Source organism: Lutra lutra, chromosome 18 (assembly GCF_902655055.1).
Source record: "Lutra lutra chromosome 18, mLutLut1.2, whole genome shotgun sequence".
Lineage (NCBI taxonomy): Eukaryota > Metazoa > Chordata > Mammalia > Carnivora > Mustelidae > Lutra > Lutra lutra.
In genome coordinates, this window is record NC_062295.1 from 3,022,926 (window position 1) to 3,044,588 (window position 21,663).

The 21,663-nt window shown below is 48.1% G+C and overlaps 1 protein-coding gene across 2 annotated transcripts in view; it reads right to left on the reverse strand.

Moving 5' to 3' along the window:
• Nucleotides 1-21,663, reverse strand: part of CREBBP (CREB binding protein) — a 125,798-nt gene that overhangs the window by 32,564 nt on the left and 71,571 nt on the right. Inside the window, exons 4-14 of one of the 2 annotated variants that reach the window (XM_047714595.1) lie at nucleotides 17,897-18,137; nucleotides 16,448-16,561; nucleotides 9,723-9,965; nucleotides 8,180-8,282; nucleotides 7,723-7,869; nucleotides 6,513-6,630; nucleotides 5,686-5,857; nucleotides 5,333-5,377; nucleotides 3,187-3,311; nucleotides 2,174-2,362; nucleotides 385-801 (exon numbers count right to left, since the gene is read on the reverse strand). In XM_047714595.1, the coding sequence (XP_047570551.1) occupies nucleotides 385-801; nucleotides 2,174-2,362; nucleotides 3,187-3,311; nucleotides 5,333-5,377; nucleotides 5,686-5,857; nucleotides 6,513-6,630; nucleotides 7,723-7,869; nucleotides 8,180-8,282; nucleotides 9,723-9,965; nucleotides 16,448-16,561; nucleotides 17,897-18,137 (1,914 nt within the window). The remainder of the gene's footprint in view (nucleotides 1-384; nucleotides 802-2,173; nucleotides 2,363-3,186; nucleotides 3,312-5,332; nucleotides 5,378-5,685; nucleotides 5,858-6,512; nucleotides 6,631-7,722; nucleotides 7,870-8,179; nucleotides 8,283-9,722; nucleotides 9,966-16,447; nucleotides 16,562-17,896; nucleotides 18,138-21,663) is intronic. The other variant, XM_047714596.1, reaches the window with a different exon arrangement.

Genomic DNA, 21,663 nt, shown 5'->3' on the forward strand with positions numbered 1-21,663 from the left:
CACATACAGTTAGGAACGCGACTTGGTTTGCCACATCCTCGGGATGTTAAGAGAAAAACTATTAGGACTCAGAAGACACCCACTTAGGATAGATAATAGGGAACACATGGCTCCTATGTACAGGGGACCCACGTGTGATTTCTTTATAACTGATTTCTGAAAATCCGTTTAATTAGAGAAGATAATTTTTAAGTCACATCCTGCCAAACACAAACACGGCCTTCGGAGGCAATGTCGGAAACAAAACATAGCTCATATGGTTCGACCAGGGGACAGGTACTCTCTGGAGCTGCATAAGACACTAAAGCAACCCTGTGACAGGATTTTTTTAAGGAGAAGTTCTCGATTAGGAGTCTCAGCCCAAAGAAAGACTGTGGGGCTCACCGGCGTGCCAGGAGGCTGGGCGTGCACAGGCGTTGGCTGCTGCTGTGATGACTGAGGGGTGGCCACAGACGGGGGCTGGACTGGGGTCTGAGGCTGTGGGGTCACCTGGGCCTGGGCTGCTGCCTGGACCGTAGGGGTGCTCTGGGTCTGGCTAGCACTGGGCACTGAGCCGGGAGTCGGGGTGGGAGTCTGCCCGGAAGACGACACGGGAGTCGACGGCTGGGTGGGAGCTGCTGGCTGGGGAGGAGTCATTCCAGGCGCCGTTGGGTGCTGGAGAGACGGCACGCCGGCGGCCGTGGAAGCAGGCGGTGGTGTCTGGTGCAACGGTGACTGTGTCACTGGCGGGCAGGGCAGCTGGCTGGCTTGGGGCCCAAGCATGTTCAGAGGGTTAGGAAGAGCAGCACCAGGCACCTGTCCCTAGCAGAGGGAGCAGAGGAGGTTAGAATTATTTCTCCATGTAAAAACACGGCAACAGACCCGAAGAATTAAACGCATGAATATCTAATCGTGGTTTCTTGGTGAGGTCTGCTGGTTTTAAGGCAATGTGCCATTTGTAAAAATTCACCCTGCTGTACACATAATAACATGCGTTTTCCAGTAAAGTTATTGCTACAGAATGTTTCTCATCCTGTGATTTGCAGAACTGTTGAAACCTCTGGCTGAAACTAACATAGACCCACTCAGCCTACGGGCTTCATGATCCAAAACAGCTACCCACATCTTAGAACACTGAAAAAGATATATATTTTTTTTCTTTTCAAGAAATGAGTTACTAAAACACTGAAACGTTTCAGCAACGTGATTCCCAAATGGGGACATGCTTTGCAATTATATGTTGACTTTTTAAAAAAGTGATTCCAAGTCACTGCTCCAGGGCAGGGGTCTGTGAACTAATGCCCACAGCCCACTCCAGCGAGCTGCCTGCTCCTGGGAGGAAGTGTCGCTGGAGCACAGCCACTCCCACCGCCGATGTGTGAATGGTCCGCCCTCTGCTGCTCCAAACAAGGAATGGAGGAGTTAAAGACCGCGGCCCCCAGAGTCGAAAATATTTACAGGAACAAGTCCGCTGCTCCAGAACAATGGGATGTTACAGAAATGAAGAATTAATAAATACTTAGTGAGTAAATCTGGTGTAGTCAATGACCTTTTTCAACATTACTGCATGTAAAAACTGAAGACAGGAGCACTGTCTTCCAGGGTAAGACCTGGCCTGTTCCAAACACACGCACATGTGTACATGGCAGCAGTTCCATGCACGACAATGAACAATTCTCCAAAGGGTGAAAAAGGCACTAAAATGAATGGAAGACGGTTCTCTTCAGCTTTAAACAGAATAATTAAAAAGATACTTGACAAGAAGAGAACTCCTCAACTGATCCAGTTAGCCAACCTCACCCAGGATGCCCAGAGAGACAGGCAATAGGACACACCAACCAAGGTGCTGGCCGAGTGCGTGGGGCCTGTCCTCACTCTAATACTCAAGGTCTCTCAGGATCACATGTGAATTTAAAACAACTAAAAACCAAGAAGATGACAACTAAAAAACCCAAAACCAAACACAAAGCCCATGAACCAAAAAACCCCAATCCATTCCAATTTGGTTTGAAGTCCACCCAGACATAATAAAAGTAATTCTAAAGAAGATGAAAATAACACAACAAAATGGGGGTAAAAAGTCAAGAGATGCTCATACATAATAATGAAATGTGTATTCTGGAATTCTCATCTCCATGAAACGAGACACGCTTGAGTCAGGAGGAAGCGGGGCCCTGTCCCGGGTGCACGGTACCTGTGGCACGCCTGTCTGGGCCGCCGGCTGCCCCATGCCCACACTGTTCACACTCATCGCCCCACTGGAGGGCTGGAACTGGTTCTGCGGCAGGAACTGGTTCTGCGCAGGCGCCTGGGCCATAATGTTGTTGGCGTGAGTGCCCATCATGTTTGGAGGCTGAGGCATCCGGGAAGGAGAGATGGCCATCTACAACACAAGCAGCATCCGGAGATCAGAGGGGAGGGCCGGAGACTTCAAGAGAATCTAGGAGAGAAGAACTCCGAATCCTCCCTTCCCCATGGGGAGAAAGCCTCTCACTAAGCCCTTCTGGCCCCCAGGCACTTTGCATGCTTTCTCATGCAACTTCTCCAAGAAGCCCATTTCAAATTCATCTCTGAATAGAAATCAATAGCATGCTATACTTTAAAGTTCAAAATACACCTTTCATGATTTCTCTGACGTGTTAAGAGAGCAGCCTTAGGAGAGTAAGCACCAGGAGCCTAGAGCCGCTGTCAAGCATCTCTCAGCAACGTATCTGAGGTTGCGCACTCCAAGCTCAGAATTTGTGTCTTTTGTTTTGTTTTCGAAGATTTTATTTATATGACAGAGAGAGATAGGGAGAGAAGGAACACAAGCAGGGAGAGCGGGAGAGGGAGGTGCAGGCTTCCTGCTGAGCAGGGAGCCCGACACGGGGCTCTATCCCAGGACCCTGGGATCATGACCAGAGCTGAAGGCAGACGTTTGACGACTGGGCCACCCGGGCGCCCCGGGACTTGTGTCTTCTCACGAAGTCATAAGTCCCTATGAATTTATCACCCCAATAAATATCAACAATGGTCACGTAATTCTCATTTGTAGTCATGAAGACTTTAAAAAAAAAAAAAAGGGAGAGATATAAGGTAAATAAAGCATAACCACATCCAGAGAAACAACCACCATAGGATTCTTGATCTACAATTTCACTGCGTAGAGAATTTTCCTTATTTGAGCAAGGCCTTCTCAGCACAGCTGAGGCAAACAGAAGCGCTTACCCCTGGAACGGAGCCCATGCTGTTCATCGGGACAGAGTGGTTCATGGGGGACGCTGCACGTGGTCCCATGGGAGCTTGTGGCAACTGTACATTCCCCAAGGACATTGGGGTAAATGAATTCATCCCTGTAAATGTACCCACAATGGTTCATTAGAAAAAGCACCCATAGGAAAACAGAGCTACAGCTCTCCAAACTCTAAGCAAAATAAGTTGGAACACATACATAAGACACACAACAGAAATCACCCCAAGCAATCAGAAAAGATGGTGATATAACACTTTTCAAATACAGAAAAATGGCACCGACGTGGCGGTGGTTGAGAGTGGTTTGGCGGGTGCAGGCAGGGCAGCACGAGGAGAGAAGGGAGAACGTCAGGTCAACCACCAACGAACGCGGTAGCGCCACGATGGCGCTCCTACCCTCCACAGAGGAGGTGCTGGCTAAGGCCAGGGCACCCATCTAAGCCAACCTCCCAACACCTGCCAGAGCACATGGCTCCCTTCTCTTCTGCTGGAAGGCCTGTCCCATCATCCCAGGCCTCCTGGCTCTTCAGCTGGGTTTAAATTTATTGTTAGAAACTGGGATAAGACTCAAAATGCGGTTTTAATTTTGCAACCATGTAAAGTGTTTAGAAATGCCCAAGGGTCAGCAATTCTCAATCCCACCTCCTCTCCAGACCAGCAAGGTCTCCCTTTCATGGCCACTTCCCCCTTCCCAGGGGTGTCCACAGCCCACAGCCCGTGAAAGACACCTCACTGGCTGCTACATGTCTCCAGACCATGGGGTCTCATTCTTCCTCACTTCCCACCGTATTCTGTGAACTCTACACCTACACGTAAAGCTCTACATCAATGCTGGTCCAAGCAAGTCTTAGAACGGACAGTGGCAATCTAACAGAATCCTCCAGGTGCCACCTTACCACTGGCACAGACATGAAAAGGTCTCAGAGAACATGCATCTCCCAAAGCATTATCTTCACGGACACCTAGAAATGTCACCCTAAAAAAACCAGTGCCTGCATGAGCCCAGGAGGACTTTCCAGGAAGGCTGTAAGCTTCCCCCTCTCCTTGAGGATTTTAATGTAAAAGAAAAAGGCGGTGCTGAGAAAGCCCCTCTCGCGCGGACGGAGATGTGCTGGTAAGCGCGGCAGGAGCGCTCTGCTATGAACCTCCTTCACTACCCTGCTCAACAGGCCTCCTCGGAGCCCAGATCAGCCCCACCTCCCACACCGTCCCCCACGCGGCACGCAGCTACGTTCTCAAGGCTCCATTTCCCTGACTTCTCGGGTTTCCTTCACTCTCTTACCTAGTCTGTCCACCAAAACACATCCCTGAAGTTTCTCCCCAACACCAGTTTAACTACCATGTCTCTCTAGTACGCGATATAAGATGACCACAGCTTTTAAAAGTTTTTTTATTTACCTTTTGAAAGTAATCTCTACACCCAATGGGGGCTCAAACTCACAACCCCAAGACTACTGCAACCTTTAAAATGACCTCTTTTTCCCTCTCGGACCGCTCTGCACACAGCAGCAAGGCCGTGCTTTGGAATCTCCTAGATAACGTCGCCCTCATTTCACAGCCTGGGAACAGGTCCTGCTGCCCAACTCTCATGAGACAAGAGCCGTAAAAGCCTTGAAATGCCCCTCCCCCAACCTCCCCGACTCCGACGACTGTTCCAGACACAGACACCCTAGAATCTCAACCTGAGAAAGAACCTTTGAAAGTGGCTCAGGCCAGCTGCCAGCACACCCCAGCCTGAGAGGAGCACAAACCCTGTTCAGTCCAGCTCAGTGCTCCCCTCAGCAGCCTTCAGACAGGCTTCCTTCACCCACCAATGAGGCTTTTCAAGGAGACTGTTCCTAAGAGTAATGTGCCCTCCTGTCCGTTAGGGGAAGAAAAGGCTAGACCCTACTTCTCATCTCCCGGGGGGGGGGGGGGGGGGGGGGCGGCTTCCCTATGGTCTTCTAACTTCCAAACACCACCGAGTTATCACTGCCTGTGGAACTGAATTCCGATCATCAGCAGAAGGCATGGGGGGCTGACAAGGAGCTATAGAGAAATGCAGAGGGACAAGGAATAAAGAATCATCTTTGTGGCTGTTCAATGTTAAATCGAAACATGATTCACAACAACAGTTCAATACCTTGGGACACCTGCACGCGGTTCACTGGCAGGGGCATGGGTCCGTCTGCAATGGCAGAAAAAACCTGCTTATTTAAAATAATCCTTCATGCGGGAAACAAGGAATTTTACCTTCTGAAAGTCAAACTACACCAGGGAGTAGGTGCGAAGGCACCATGCATTCTGATGCCTGCGCACCCTCCCAAGGTCTCTCCATGCACAGGCCGATGCAGAAGGCCACGGCCACTACCACGCAGCTTCCAAAGTGTGTGCTCTCCAAGAGCACAGTTCTCTAGGCTTAGAAATACACCCCAAACCCGAAAGGGAAAACAAGCCAACAGACTGAGGGCTGGCAGAAGGAAGTGAAGTCCTTACTTGGAGGCCTCACAGGCTGTGCCTGCGGAATCCCTGGGGGCTGCGCCCCGGGAGCCGGCAGGGCAGGCTGGTTACCCAAGATGCCTTGTTTGTGCAAACGCGACCTCCGTTTTTCTTCTAGTTCTTTTTGTATCTTGTAGATTTTTTCTGCCAGTAAGTGATAGTATTCATCCTAAAGAGCAATAACATTCAACATTAAGCAGCCAAAGCTGTAAAAATAAAAAAAAAAACCCAATCTGTTTTATATATTTTAATAAACTAACGAGCTTTGACAATAAGTACGTTGGCAAAGGTCAGTATTCAGCCCTTCTGTTATTTTTTGTTTCACTCTTGGCCCAACAGGGGGCTTGAACTCATGACCCGGAGATCAAGAGTCCCATGCTGTACTGACTGAACCAGCCTGGCGCCCCAGTATCCAGCAGCACTTCTAACCAATAAACCTAAAGCCCAACTTGTTGAATGCCTAGCGACATTACAGGACTTATCAGACAAGGGGCGCTCAATGCACTCAATGATTCGTTCTGCAGTCGAATCACTTCCTGGATGGTTGACACTGCCGGTAATGCAGTACCAGCATTAGAAACAGTGCCCACTGGAAAGTCCATCCATGGATAAAACACAATTTTACATGCCTCATTCACCACTGTAGTGGATGTTTGTAGTCAACCAAGAGGGTTGTGCGGGGATCTGCTGCTGTCTTATCTGGGATGTCTCTCTGGTCAGTGTCCTCGAGGTGAGAGTCTCCCTAACGGATTTCCCCATTCCCAGACGGATGCAGTTCTTTGGACTGTGGGTGTCATGCGGCTGGACCACGGACGGCAACCTACCCTGCTGTTGGCAGACTCATACATGTCCCCCTCCACCTTCTTAGCATAGGCCACCAGGTTCTCCATGCGGCGATCCTTCAGGGCTGCCGGGTCGGGGGTTGGAAAGATGGCTTGGACGCTGCAAGGACAACATACCCCGTCAACAGACTGTCAAGACACCATCAGTATCTCGCTAATTTATACATGATGACATGGAGAGAGAGAAACGAAACCATCTACTTATGGGGGGGCAACATACTGCTGAGAGAAATGCTCACTCTCTCTCGCCCAGTATGCGAACGTCACTTTCTGGAGACAACACTCACCTGTCAATTTATCTGTATGTCAAACACACCAATATTTTGCTATTTATGGTAACTGTTAGGTCATCTCAAGAATAATATGATTTCAAACTCCTAATTTTTTAAGACTTGTTTATTTGAGAGAGCGCGTGAGCACGCGCATGCGAGCAGAGGGCAGAACAGAGGGAGAGAACCTCAAGCAGACTCCCCATTGAGCATGGAGCCCGGTATGGGGCTCAATCCCTCAACCCTGAGATCTTTACCTGAATCGAAATCAAGAGCTGGGCACGTGACTGACTGAGCTACCCAGGTACCCCTTGAACTCCTAATTTTAAACTATTTATCATAAATAGTTTTCACTAAAAAGATGAAGGGAAAAAAAAAACCCACTCTAAGGGAATTAAGCTGATCTAATTTCCCCTTCAATTTAACTTAAGTAGCTCAAGAAAGGTAACTGCTGAGTTTCTGTCGGTGAATATACTGTATGTGGCACGATCGTGCCCCTCTGTATTCACCAGGCCAAATTCCCCCAGTTCTCGGGGACCTCCACAATTATAATCTTGAGTTACAAAACGAGGGAAAGCTTCTGAGCTAACGCCAACTCCCTGTTGTATGTCAAAGGTCAGAGGACAGAAGGTCTGGCCACACTAGGAGCCTTGACCTCTGTGACATGGGCGACAATTCATATCCCCCTGCAGGGCAGGGCCACGGACACTCTGACACCCGCCAACTGGGATTCTCAGGCCGGCCAGCAGTGGCTGTGGCCCCCTGAACAAGCATGGGACCCTCTTCAGCTGCTAGGGCACTGTCAGCTGAGACCCAGGGACCACTTAGGAATCCAGTCAGACATCAGGGACACCACAAAGCTGTCAAACTGCTGTCAGCCACTGAATTCATTGTATGTGAATAAAGGCGAGGTGGGCACATACAGTTTATGCACTAAATGGCTCCGCAGGTCCTGAGTGACATGTTCGTGCCAGCCTTTCCGAACGCCGGTGCTGGAAGGAGGGGCCGCTGTCGGTATAGTGCTGAGGGTCCCAATGTTTGCAGGGCTCGAGCCATCGTTCATCAAGGGGCTGGGGAAGAACAAGAACACTCATTCCACCAATGAAGCGACACAGATGAGCTTCGTTTAGAGGAGGTTTTTCAACCACACTGGGCTTTAAAAACCGAGGACAGCCCAGTGACGTATGTACGACAAAACCAAAGCCATGTTTAATTTATTACCTACAGCTGTTATAATAACAACAACAACAATAATAAAAAGGATCCCCAATATTACCTGTGTGGTCACACATTTAAGAAACTACCACAGTCCTGTGATACCCAGCCCACTTTCACGTGCGCCGTCACTCAGACGGGAGCCGACTGAAACACGGGTCTTACTTTGTGGCCCCGAGGGAAGTTGGAAGAGCTGATTCTGAAATCAAGTTTGGTGGCTGCTGATCCGTTGTTATTCCTCCTGCTGGAATGTTCATTGGGTTATTTCCTTTAAAGACAGAAAGAAATCAACCAACTCCTAAATTACAACATAGACTTCAGAGTTCTGATAACATAAACAAGTCACCGCATAAGTAAGTGATTCTTATGAGTGTCACTAACAGCCACTGTAGCAGGACTCTGCAAGGCGGTCCTGTTCTGAAGGTCACCAATGTGTACCACTGAGCTGCAGACTCCTCACTGCATTCTGTAACCACAACCACAAGCATTTCTGAGGAGGCTGCTGGTATCATAAATGGACTCTGTGGCTGTGCAAAACTGACAGAATGATCCACTGGCAAGCTTCACACTCTTGTTCCGGTTTCATTAATATCGTGCCCTCAACAACTATACTGACGTGTCATGCAGATTTGAGTCAACGTTCCTTTTCATCTCAGAAAATAAGATCACAGAAATCCCATGCAAGTGAAAACATCTGTGCAGAGTATTCACTTTTTAATTTTAATTTTTTTAATTAAAAAAATTTTTTAGATTAACATACAATGTATTCTTTGTTTCAGGGGTAGGGTACTCCTCTTAAAGTAAGAAAAAGCTGAGACTAAGAGACGTTAACAGTCTCGTCCCAAATTATACCCTCAAACAGGAGTTAAGAGTCCGCTTACAACTCAGGTCTGAGGGCTCTGACCCAGTCGCAAGGCCATTAGAAGTTAGATATACATGAGGGCAGTTTTGTCCAAAAAGCAATAAATGAGATGTTTTTAACTGGTCAATCTTAAGAGTCATTTTTAAGATTAAAATATGTACTTTATCAGGAAAACAACCGAACTAGGACAACAATCTTGACTTCACTGGACTGATATAACTGCTCGGCTCACTTTAAGAGCACTGTGTCAACTTAAAGCAAAGTGTTTAAAAACACAATATGCAGAGATGGCAGAAACAGTGGAGATGCACAAGCGAATGAGCAAACCCTGGCTACTGACGAGCTGCGGGGATAGCAGGAACGAGACCGAGGCAGGAGACAGTGGCTGAGACTCCTGTCAGGCCGCTCCTACCTGGGCTGCTCACCTCCAGCTGTGGGCTGGCCTGTGACCAAGACCCGCCAGGACCTGGCGGGCCACCTACGAGTTCTCCACCAGATCAGTGATTTCTAAGTGGGACGGTCATAATTCTAGCTTGGGACATTCTGCGTTCTGAGCCTCGTGAAATGCCCCGTATGAACCTGGTGCAGACAGCAGCGGCAGAGTGGTACCACGTTGGTTCCTTTTTTCTCAAACCCGTAACATCTCCCTTGCACGGGCACTGTAGCCTTTTCCTGAAAGTTCTTTATTTCAAGTGCTTAAAAAAGATATCATCATCATAATTTATACGTCTGTTAATTTGAATTTAAAGTAACAGCAGTAACAGTATACAGCCTGGGGTCCCAGAAGGGCATGTCATCCCCAACGCTGCACTGGACAGACAAGTTCCCAGGCGCTCCTCCACCTACCCAGGGGGTTGAGAGTCCTCATCTGCTGGTGACTTTGAGGCTGTGCTGGTTGCTGGCCGGGAACCTGAGGCTGCAGCTGCGTCTGGGGTTGGTTCAGGTAGGGGAGTCCGAGAGCAGCGTACGCGCGCTGCATGGAGCTGGGGTCTATGGGATTTGGGTTACTTAAAGACGCGGCGTTCTGCTGGCCTGTGCCAACAGAACCAATCGTGTTCTGAATCCCACTAGCTGGAGACCCCAGGATGGCTATAACAACAAACAGACAAACGAGAAAGGTCAGTGAAAGGAAGAAGCCCATAAACGACTGACAAGCTCCTGAGAAGCAAGTACAATTTCATCAACAGACTATCTGAGTATGTCATGAGGCAACCGAACAAGGCTACTGAGAACGGAACTATGCAGGGAAAAGGGACCTGGGCTAGTCACCTGTTCTGCACAGCAGCGCCTGAGTAGCAAAAACCTGAAGGAAATTCAAGCTTTGATCTTCCAAAGCAACACATCACAAAATCAGAGTCATTAATGAAAATTATGTATGAAATCTAGAGACTCAGAAGTCTGTTTCAGGGAAGGGGCCGACAAGCGACAACACGAAGTGTTTTGATTTTGGGTGGGGTCATTTCCCATCACTGACAGGAACTAAGGGGGCCTCCTTTGGCTGCCACTTTCCCTGAGGTCTTCACTGCTCACCCGCATGGGGACAGAGGATTAAAGAGGGGGCAGCAGTGATACCCAGGTGATCAGTTTTGTTACTTATTTATAAATCAAGGACATGATCTTTTTAACGACAAAATTCCAATTCCTTGAAACTTCTATGTACAATGGCATTAAGACCAAACCTTTCTTTCCTACAGTTTTCTCCGCAGGAAGGCCCCATGCTAAGCTGTCTGGCTACTGAAAGCTGCTCAAGAAACACTGTACTTGAAGGACTGATCTAGCTAAAATTAATGGATGGAAGGAGGTCTGGCGATTCCGCACGGATTTTCATTTATCCAGGCGTCACCTCAGTACCACTGAGGTTCAGGCACTGGTACTGCGTCGTGCAGCCACCCTTAGCCTCCACTACCCGGCCTACCGATGGTGAGCAGGGGACTCCCTGCCGGTACTCCACCACCTGCCGAGGCCAATCCCAAAGACCAAAGGAAAATCTGTAGCAACATAAAGATTCCCAAGGACTTCAAAGTTAACAGAGATGACCACGAATTTGCATCTCCTTAGTCACTTCAACTTCAACCCATCCCTCTGTCCAACCATCCAAATGTCCTCATTTGGTGAGCACTTACATAAGGCAGAAGTTTTATGTCCTATCATTTGTTCTTATTCTTAAGATTTCCCTTCTTTCTGACTTCCCCAAACCTAGAGCCTGGTATAAACAGTAGCTTATAGAACTGATACTATAAACGATCTTTGATACATTAAGCACTATCACAAAGCTTTCTTTTCATATTCTGACAATTACATGTAACAGTAATATTCTCATATTCATCCATGCAACTATAACATAAACAACTCACGTGCTTATCAGAGTATTTTAATTAAAGCTAAATGTGTAGGGGCGCCTGGGTGGCTCAGTGGGTTGAGCCGCTGCCTTCGGCTCGGGTCATGATCTCAGGGTCCTGGGATCGAGCCCCGCGTCGGGCTCTCTGCTCAGCAGGGAGTCTGCTTCCCTCTCTCTCTCTGCCTGCCTCTCTGCCTACTTGTGATCTCTCTCTGTCAAATAAATAAATAAAATCTTAAAAAAAAAAAAAAGCTAAATGTGTAAAAAAAAAATCTTGGTAATTACACATTCCATACTATTAACTTTTCTAATAAGGATATTCAGATCTCAAACTCATTAACGTTCATTAGACACAATTACACACACTAAGCACCTCATTATTATAAATGAAAAGCAATTCCCAAAGTACACTTTATGACAAGTGTGTAGCTCAAATCATGTATGATTTCTTTGAAAGTATTTTCTCTAATAGTTAATACTCCCTCCCCGCCCCAAACTTTCAACATGTGCCCACCGTACTCCTAAAACTGACAGGCCAGGTTTTCTTTTCTTTTTAAAAAATTTTTTTTAAAATTTATTTAAATTTATTTATTTAACAAAGGGGAGGGAGAGAGAGAGCACAGCAGGGGGAGCAATAGAGGGAGAGAGAGAAGTGGGCTCCCTGCTGAGCAGGGAGCCCCGACGTGCAGCTCGATCCCAGGACCCCGGTTGGGATCATGTCCCCAGCCAAAGGCAGACGCAAAACCAAATGAGCCACTCAGGCACCCCAGGCCAGATTTTCTAAAAGAACTCTGATGTTAGGGGCGCCTGGGTAGCTCAGTTGTTTGAGCATCAGATTCTTGATCTCAGCTCAGGTCTTGATCTCAGGGTCGTGAGTTCAACCCTTGAGCTGGGCTCCACATTGGACATGGAGCATACTTAAAAACAAAACAAAACACAACATTCTGATGTTAACAAGAAAGTAATAATGGTAGGATGGCTTATTTTTCTATCACCTACTGGTGTAAGAAATAACAAACCCAGAGTATATTTGCGACATACGGTCATGAACTGTGGAGAGGAATTTAAAGAAAGAAGGTATCTAGGTGGCCATCTCAGGACCTGCTGCCACTTTTCATGCCCTTCCTCCGAGACAACGGAGACGGCTGCACGAGCAGGTCCTACATCCAGTCACACTGCGAACATTCAAGTCCCCAGTCGTCCGCAGTAAAACTGGAGTCGATGTGAAAATCCAATGAAAATGGACAAACTAAATTTCAAAACTCTGTCGGCACGGTCAGAGACTTACCATGAAGCGGGCAGAGCAGCCACTAACCAGGAACCGCTCAGATTCTATTGAAAAAGCCCCGATGCAACTCAGACACACAGACGTCTCTGCAGAACGGCCCCCACGTGCCACGTGCACCAGGACGGCCTTCCTCTCCAGCATCTTCCCTCCCTTTTTTTCAACAAGCGATCTCTACACCCAGCGTGAGGCTCGACCTCACAGACCCGGTTTTAAGAGTCACATGTTCTACTGACAGAGCCGGCCTGGTGACCCTCCAGCATCTTCCTGTGCACGGCATAGGGCAGGACAAGAAAGGGGAACACCTAAGCCCCAGGGCTGGACCTTTAGCACAGCCGCCACCGAGCAAGAACACACAGGCGTGCAACAGTGTCTTCTGCAGAAGCCAAACGACTCAGGAGGAGGAACACTGTGGGACCCAGAAGAGCAAGGCGAAAGCTACTTTGATGAAATACATCACAACTGACTGCTGGGTACTTAAGTTAGGGGCAGACGAGCCTACAGCTCCAACCCTACAGCCATTCAAGTTCCCCTGCAACCTCTGCTCCCCATCCCAGGCACAGGCCGTCAAAGAGGCATCTAAGAGTCTCTGAAGGGCTCTCCAGTGGAACAAGAGCCTGTTCAACACCACTTACTGCGCCCTGGAGCAGGCTGCTGTATGAGCAGAAGCTTTAAGGAGGCAGATATGGACTCATGTCATGAAGGAAGGCACTTCACAATCACAGTGGCTTAAAACCAGAATAAAGAGCCAGACCAGGTAGTGAGGGTCAAGCCGCTGGAGGTATTCAAGCGCCGTACCAGAGGACTGCTGACTCCGACACTCCTCACCGTCAAGCTGTGGCGGGGCTCAGCACGCATCTAAGGCGGCTGTGGCAGTGACTGGGTTTGGTCTGGGAAGAGGCTGGTCCTACAGCACCGATTTTGACGATCCTTATGGGATTCTGAGCTGGGAAATCTATGATTTCCCCAGAGTGACTCGAAACTTCTCAAGAGCTTTGGGACAGACACCCAGCCCTTCAAGGCATCCAGGGCTGCGCATCTCAGCTCTTACTGTGCATACCGATCACCTAGGACCTTGTTAAAATGCGGATTCTGATAGAGGAGGTCTGAGATGGGGCTGCAGTTTCTCCATTTTTGCCTGTGCAGCCTGGTCTGAGGGCTATACTTTGAGGAGCAAGAACCCCACTGATGAGGCAACAGGAATTCATGTAGGGAATTCAGTTTTGTGTCCACACAGCCCTGTGCACTGGAATTTACTGGAAGTCAGGTGCCAGAACTGACATTAGGTATATACCTTGAAAACTCGTAACTATTCAATAAAATCCAATTATCTCTGTAAGGGAGGGGCAGCTCAAGATCAGTGACAACCCAGTCTCAAGAAAACAACTCAGAGAAAAATCAAACAAAATCTCAACATAGGCCAGGAAGGTAACCAACGGTGTGGCTTCGATGATGCAGGCAGGTGGTCCTGTCAGCAGAGACAACCATGGAGCAAGTGAGGCAGTGCAGTGGGAGAGCATCTGCAGGGAGCCTATCAGCAGAGTAGGCCTTCGCAGGCACGGCGAGTCTCCCGGCAGCCCCCAAGGGTCCCAACCTCTGGCCACAAACACTCCCTCTCTCCTCGGATCCCCTCTCCTGCATAGGAACTTCTGAGTCCGTGCTGGTCGTGCGCACACTGTCTGCGCTGTCTGGAGTGTCCTCCCATCGTTACCGTAATGGAAGTGGGCTCCATCAAGCCCACCTCCAGGGAACGCGGGTCCTCCCCTCCTTCCTGCGGCATGACTGTCACATCACCACACTGTATGTATTCTGACTCTGGCCCTTGACTTGAAGCTGACAGGAGGGCTGGACCCACACTTCCTCCCTGCTGCCTAACCTCCCAGTGCGCGCATACCACCAGCACAGTCGGCTTCAGGTGAAGAGGAAGCATGCTGCTAGAACTTTCTCACTCACCACATCAACCTCTGCCCTCCCAAAACCACAGTGCTAGAGAGAGCCAGAAGAGTACACTCAGGCCCGAAACCCCGTTTGAGGGGCATTTAACCATTACTTACGTAAGCGCTTTCATTTCTTTTACAAAAAAGTTACCAGAATCTCGTATAAAGTTAATCGAAGTATTCCTGGTGACTACATTATAAAATCAGTCTGGTGACACCACCTTACATTATGACTGGTGGAAACACTGTGGCTTACCACTTCAGAGCACGCACCAGCTCAACTGTCACAACACGCAGCAGTTACAAGGATGTTGAAAACACACACACACACACACGCACACACACACAAAGCAAACCCACATGTATTTCTTCTCTTTTTAAAAACAAAAACCACATAACTGTTTCTTAAAAAGAGAAATCACAAAAGTTTAACATTGTCATGGCAACACTTAAAAACAAAAGGTCCCAGAAAAGCCACACCCCCAAACGAGAGGTTCAGAATGAAATCCTAACGTATTATTCATGGAATGAATATTTTGGCACTGAAAAAGCCTGTTACTGAAACGTGTCCTAAAACACAAGAAAATGTAACCAACACAATATACTAGTTTAAAAAAACAGTTTTACACTGTGAAGAAAAACAGGCTTTATCAGCAGAACTACTATCCCAAATACACGGTTCTGAGAGACCTACATTCCTAGAACTTCACTTCATGTAAGAGAGGGCCTGGAAAACTGAGTATTAATTCCAATTGTGGTTCAAGAAAAATTTAACTGATCTGGGGAAGTGCCTTTTTAAAGGAGACTTAGTGTGAGTCCTGCAGGGAGGGAAGATGACGGCCCCCAAGCGGCCACCCACTCAGGAGGGATGCCCCTGGCGTCACTGGAGCGGCACCCGCGGCACCCTGAGGAACGGCGTGCTTCCCACTGTGTCCTGGGCCCCAAGGAAACAACCAGAGAGACAGCCGCACAGGCTCTCCAGGCAGCTGCGGGGTCTTGAGGCAGATGGTCAAGAAGGATGAGAGCGATGAACACGCAACCACAAACGAGATGGAACAGACAAGATGGAGGAAGATGAGCAAGACTGTGTTGGGCTGGAGGCCGCGGGGAGCGGCCTCTAGCCCGAGGGGCGACAGGACAACTGGAGGGCATGTCCCAGCTGTCCAAACTGAGGGACACACCCAAAGACCACAATTTAACCTCTGAAGTGACAGGAAAGGACCGAAAACTGGAAGAGATGCTCATGCCTTCGCTGCTCTGATGCCCGCAGAGGGCAGGGACCCCCCCCACCCAGGGAGCCACGTTCAGGCCTCCAGAGCAGGGGCCTCAGCTCCGCCGACCAGCTAAAGGCTACACGATGGCTCGAAAGACAACGGAACGATGGGAATGGTCAGGATGCGGCCAGTCCTGGGGTAGAGACTCTCAATCTGTGCCGAATAAATTGTTAGTCACGAAAACAGGTCTGGGAACTGCCTCTGCACGGAGGGCAAACCTCCCAAGTGTCTACATGTGGCATTTCATGCTGACCCTGCCTGTCTGACTCTTCCACTGCGCAGCCCTCTCCAAACTTACTTTAGGATAAGGCATTTCAATTCCGAAGTAAGTGTCCCCTCTCTTTCCCCCTCCCCTCAGAAGTCACTGCCATTATAGTGACGTGACATTCAAACCCTCAGATACTGAGTGTCTGTCTAGACATAGGAAGCCTCGTCACGTCCGCTCTGCGGTCACAGCGACCCTCCTCCTTTGTTCTGCTCCACTGCTGCCAACTGTGGTGTGTGTGTGTGCAGGGGGTGGGGACGAGATCCCCAAGTGGCCCTGTGCACACTGAGAATCCGTCTCCTGCTAAGCTCCACTTCCCCCGGTGTCGCGGGGCAGCTCCACCTCCATGTGTCCGCTCGCCGCTAGACTTTGTGCTCGTCACTTCTGCCCTGCTGCCTACCTCCTCTCCCGCACTCTCTTTCCAAGTAGCTGTTCTCACCTCCGAGCTTCTCTACCCCCAATGCTCACTTACTTTGTTGGTTTCGCTTGTCACTGGCATTTTTCAAAGGGAGGCAAACAGGACAGTCATGTCGTGTGCAGTTCTTCCAATGAGAGATGATTTGTCGTGAAGATGCACAATGGGCAACTATGACCAGAAAAACAACGAGATGTTATTTTTCTATCCAGATCGTCACACTTTCAATTACACCTAAATTATAATGCCAGATTCCATAAGAAAATGGTAACACGTGTAACCATAACACAGTACAGGCAGTCCTCAACTTACAAACAGGGTATTTTCCAAAACGTTTGTAAGTCGACTGGTGAGAATTCTAAACACAAATTTCCCACAGAGGCAATGTCATGGATGATGGTGATTAAGGTTCGGCCCACAAAACAAAAACAAAACAGAATGAAAACTATCTGACTTGAAATACTGAACAATTGGAATGAGAGTTAGGACAAATTATGTCATGTCACTACAGAAAATAAAAATGCTACATTATGTTCAAGGATGAAACCAGCTCAACACTAAAGTTCAAGAAATACATACAGAGAAGCAAATGAGAAGTCTGGGGAGATTCTAAAGGGGACGCCGGGCACTTTTCTTAAGTACGTGAGAGGGTGACTGAGCCTAGCGGTTACTCTGAGTCTTCATTCTCACTCCGCACCGAGGCGCTGTGACTCCTTTCTAAAGGTCTAGCGTGACCCTCTTCCGCTTTTCCATCAGGATCATGGTTATGCTGGGGACTCACAAAGGTCACAAAAGGAGAGAGAGGGAGGTCAGGGAGAGAGTCTCCCGAAGGTCCAGGAACACAAGAAGAGAGAGGAGGAGGACGAAGATGAAAGGAAGTACAGCTGTTAGTAAGAAACGCTCTCTTCGGCAGACTTGAGGTGTCCGCGAGAAAAGATGGGAGAAAGGGAGCATAAGACATGCCTGATTCACCCCCTTCTCAAGGAGAAGGAAAGAGGTGGCAGGGATGATACGGTGAACACGGCTCCCCGTGCCACGGATCGTGGCCTAGGACAACGTCGCTGGTATTCTGATCGGCCTCAAGAGGAAAGGGCAGAGGAGCAAGGCAGGGGCCCAGCAGTCGGAACACAGGAAACAGCTGTAAGACAGATGCGCTAGGTTTGGGGAGGGGCGAGCGCACGCGCCTGGGCCATCCTCCCCCAAAGAAAACCAGGCTCTAGACATTTATGGTAAGACAATGCTCAACAAGTGACAAATGTCTTCTGTGACAGAGGAAGGAGGAAGAGAACAAAGGCAGGGCCCGGCCTCATCCAGCAGAAGCTCACAGAATATTAGGAAACCAAACCACCGTTTTCCTGAGCAGGCGAGCAAGCCAGTGGCCTGTGCCTGGCTGGTGTGTGCAGATGGAGGCTGCAGGAACCTTACTAACAGGAGAGCGCCCGAAGAATACTGAAGACACATTTCATCCTAAGCTACGCCGCCAGGATTTCAGAAAACGGCACTTACCTTGACAGGCTTTCCCAGCCTGACAATGTGTCATGTGATTCAAAACATTTTTCATGGTTCGACAGTGTGGGAGAGAGCAGGCCCGGACCTCTCCATTCGCTTGCTCTCGTCTCTGACACTTGTGGGCGTGAAGCAGGAGAACCAGCTGCTGCTGTATGAGCTTGCGCTTCTCAGGGTCCGCGGTGGGGCCCGCCGCAATCGCCTGTGTGGGGACAATTCCCACTGAAGTCTGCATCTGAGACTAAAATAAAACAAATTAAAACATTTTAATAAGCTTTCAAAGGTCTAATGCACATTCATTATTTCTCAAGCTAACATTAGAGCTGATGGGTAATACTGGCCACAGAGAGAAGGCAGCTGGTATGGTTCTCTTTAATTCACCAGCAATTTTAAGGAAGATCCAGAAGCACAGAAATAAACCAACTCAGAAACGGATTAAAATTCACTTGTGCGTGAGGATCTCGGCACAAGAAAACGATGCTTATTCTTGAACTACCAACCAAACCCGGCTTCGTCTAGGATATACACAAGCGCAGGAGGGGCTGTGGCTGTCTGAGCTTGAACCACACAGAACTCTTGTTTCCGTGAGGCACACACCGCCACACGCTGGCAATTTCCTACAGAGTTCAACCTGATGAGAAAGACTGTGGAGGCCTGGCCGGTCACAAGCCACTGCAAAACCCAGCACATCAGAAGAACCGCAGCCCCGCACGGAGTGGGTCTCACTACCTTGTGGCCAGGACACTGCTTACTTCGCTCCTGACCTCTCCTCAGAGGATAACAGGACACACAGCCTTAAAGACCCTTCTGCACAGTTGCTCATGCTCAGGAAATGCTTTGCTTTCTCTTAAAATGTCAACTCAGATATCTGACAAGTTTTTCAAAAAAGTACTTGATGATCTGCTAAGGTTCAGAAAAAGTGTTTAATTGCTTTCATCCTTTTAAACTAACAAGCAAGGCCGACTGCACCTCCCGACCGCAGAGAACGGGAAAGGGACCTGTGGAGTCGTCTTATTCTGTACAGACGGCCGACATCCTTCAGAAAACTCACTGAAGAAACTCAGGGAGTGAGGGGACTGCGATGTTGCTACTGGGCAACAAGACAGTCCGCGGCGCCGGGCTCTCTAACCTCCTCTCCGCCCTGACCCCACAGCTCTGGGCTCCCAGCACCCCCGCCTCCCCCGGAGTCTGTCACCTCTCAGACTTTTCATGTGAAGCCACAAAGCCATCTCCCCGCCATTAGGAGGGAAAAACCACACAAACATTTCTTAATGAATGCAAACTCATTTTTAAAACGTTAAAAGAGTTTTGTTTTTTTCTTTATGAGAACTCAGAAAGCAAGTACGTAGAAAAGCCGCAAGGACCACAACTCCTGGAAGCTTAACTGGGGTCCGGCGCAAAAGCGAAGTCCTAGCTGCGAGGCAGAGCACGCCGGCCAGAGAAGCACCGAATCCTAGCGTGAGAGAACTTTCCTTCCTCACGCTAATTTTTCCCCAGTGTAAAAACACCATATGCACACTGCAGAAAATCTGAAAAGCAACAGAACTATGAAGTAAATGATTAACACTTGAAATCCCAACATCCGGAAGTCCACTCTGAAAGTACGGACAGGTTTTCCTTCTTGCAGTCTTTTCTTCTGCGTCCACGCCTAGGTACGAACCATAACCAATAGTCTTCTCTCTGTCGCTCACTCACAGACACACACGACTTGGTATTTACTCCAGGCTCTGTCCCGTATCATTAAGTTGTTTCATACCGTATGACAGCGGGATCTGTAATGAGCATATGGCTATTCATTCATTTACCCAATCTCCCACTGCTGAACATGGAACTCTACTCCCTGCCCCCTTTCCTTGCAACTTAAAATACAGCTTTCACAAGCAGCCTGACTACGCCTCCAGCAGCATTCACCCCGACATTCAAAGTGTCCTTCTCCATTGGGCAATTCCCACAGATAGAAAGTCCAATCAGAAATCAATAGGAATGGAGAAATGGAGGAGGACCTTTGCTCAGGCTTCTCTCTGTTGCATTTGCAAAAATATCAAATATACAGAAAAGCAGATAAGAAAGCTTACCATTATCACACCTAACAAAGTGACCAATAATTTCTTAATATTCATTAATACTTAGTCCATATGTGGGACACCTGGGTGGCTCAGTGGGTTAAGGCCTCTGCCTTCAGCTCAGGTCATGATCCCAGGGTCCTGGGATCAAGCCCCACATCGGGCTCTCTGCTCAGCGGGAGCCTGCTTCCCCCTCTCTCTCTGCCTGCCTCTCTGCCTACTTGTGATCTCTGTCTGTCAAATAAATAATAAATAAAATCTTTAGAAGAAAAAAAAAAAAAAAAAAACTTAGTCCATATGCAACTTCTCTAGTTGTCCAAAAAGTGTCTTTTAGAGTTGGTTTGCAGAAACAGGACCCAATTAAGGCCCACAGCCCACATTTGATGGTTGTTTTTAAGGTTCATCTATTGCTTCCCTCTCCCTTTATTTTCTCATGATGCTGACTTGTTGAAGAGACCATGCCAGTTGTCCTAGTTCCTAAAATACAGAAATGCTACATACAAAAATATAAATCATATTAAAGTCAGGTGAAACGCCTAAACTTACAATTGAATTATAAATAGACTGCCTTTAGGATACTAAAAATTAACACATTGATTCTCATTTGGGATGTTCTTTTTTTTTTTTTTTTCATTTGGGATGTTCTTAATAGCGTTTCTTCAGCTACACTTACCATATTTTGAAAGCTCAACATGTCAAAAGAGCACAGCCGGGAAGTCTAAGGCACACGTTCATCAGCAGATGCTCAATGAGCTCTACACATTGTAGACACGTGTCTTGGGCAAAACGGAACAGAAGACACACCTCAGGTGCCTGTGTCTGGCCCTCCCAATGACTCTGGAGACTTGTACGGGGCCAGTCCACTTAGCAAGGTGCTGACAAATATGAGTCAAGTGCCTCCACTCTCAGACTGATTATCTGAGGAGACGGGGGAGCTGCAAGGACTGCGAGCGTCCCGAACGCCACCAGAAACAGCCTTCAGATGCCACCAACGTCCCTGCTCATGCTCGCTGCCCGGGTGGGCTGAGAATGGGGGGGGGAAATGCCCAGACAAGAACCTTCCTTTAAACAAAACAATCCCCGCTATTTTTTAAATCTGCCTAGAAGAAATGTATACATTTTACTCAACAGCCAAGAAAATTCCAAAAAATAGTAAAAATAATGGGGGAACCTATTTTGTCAGATACCAAAACTATAAAGCTATAGATTTCTTTATTTGTAAGTCTGGAGAAAGACCCATGTGTATATGAAATTAGTGTATCATAAGATGGTATCTCAAATTGGAGGGTGGTGGTAGTGGCGATATGTGACTCCCATGTCACCTTAAATATAAATTCCAGGTGAATTAAAGTGAACAAACATAGATTAAAGTTGATTAAAGTACTAAAAAAATAAAAACTATTTTTAGAATGAATGTAAGAAAACCTAACATAATGAGTAAAATTTAAAAAGCAAAAAACCGGGGCGCCTGGGTGGCTCAGTGGGTTAAGCCTCTGCCTTCGGCTCAGGTCGTGATCCCAGAGTCCTGGGATCGAGCCCCGCATCGGGCTCTCTGCTCAGCAGGGAGCTTGCTTTCTCCTCTCTCTCCCTCTGCCTGCCTCTCTGCCTACCTGTGATCTCTGTCTGTCAAATAAATAAATAAATAAATCTTTAAAAAAAAAAATTAAAAAAAAAAAAATAAAAAGCAAAAAACCCAAAGAAAAA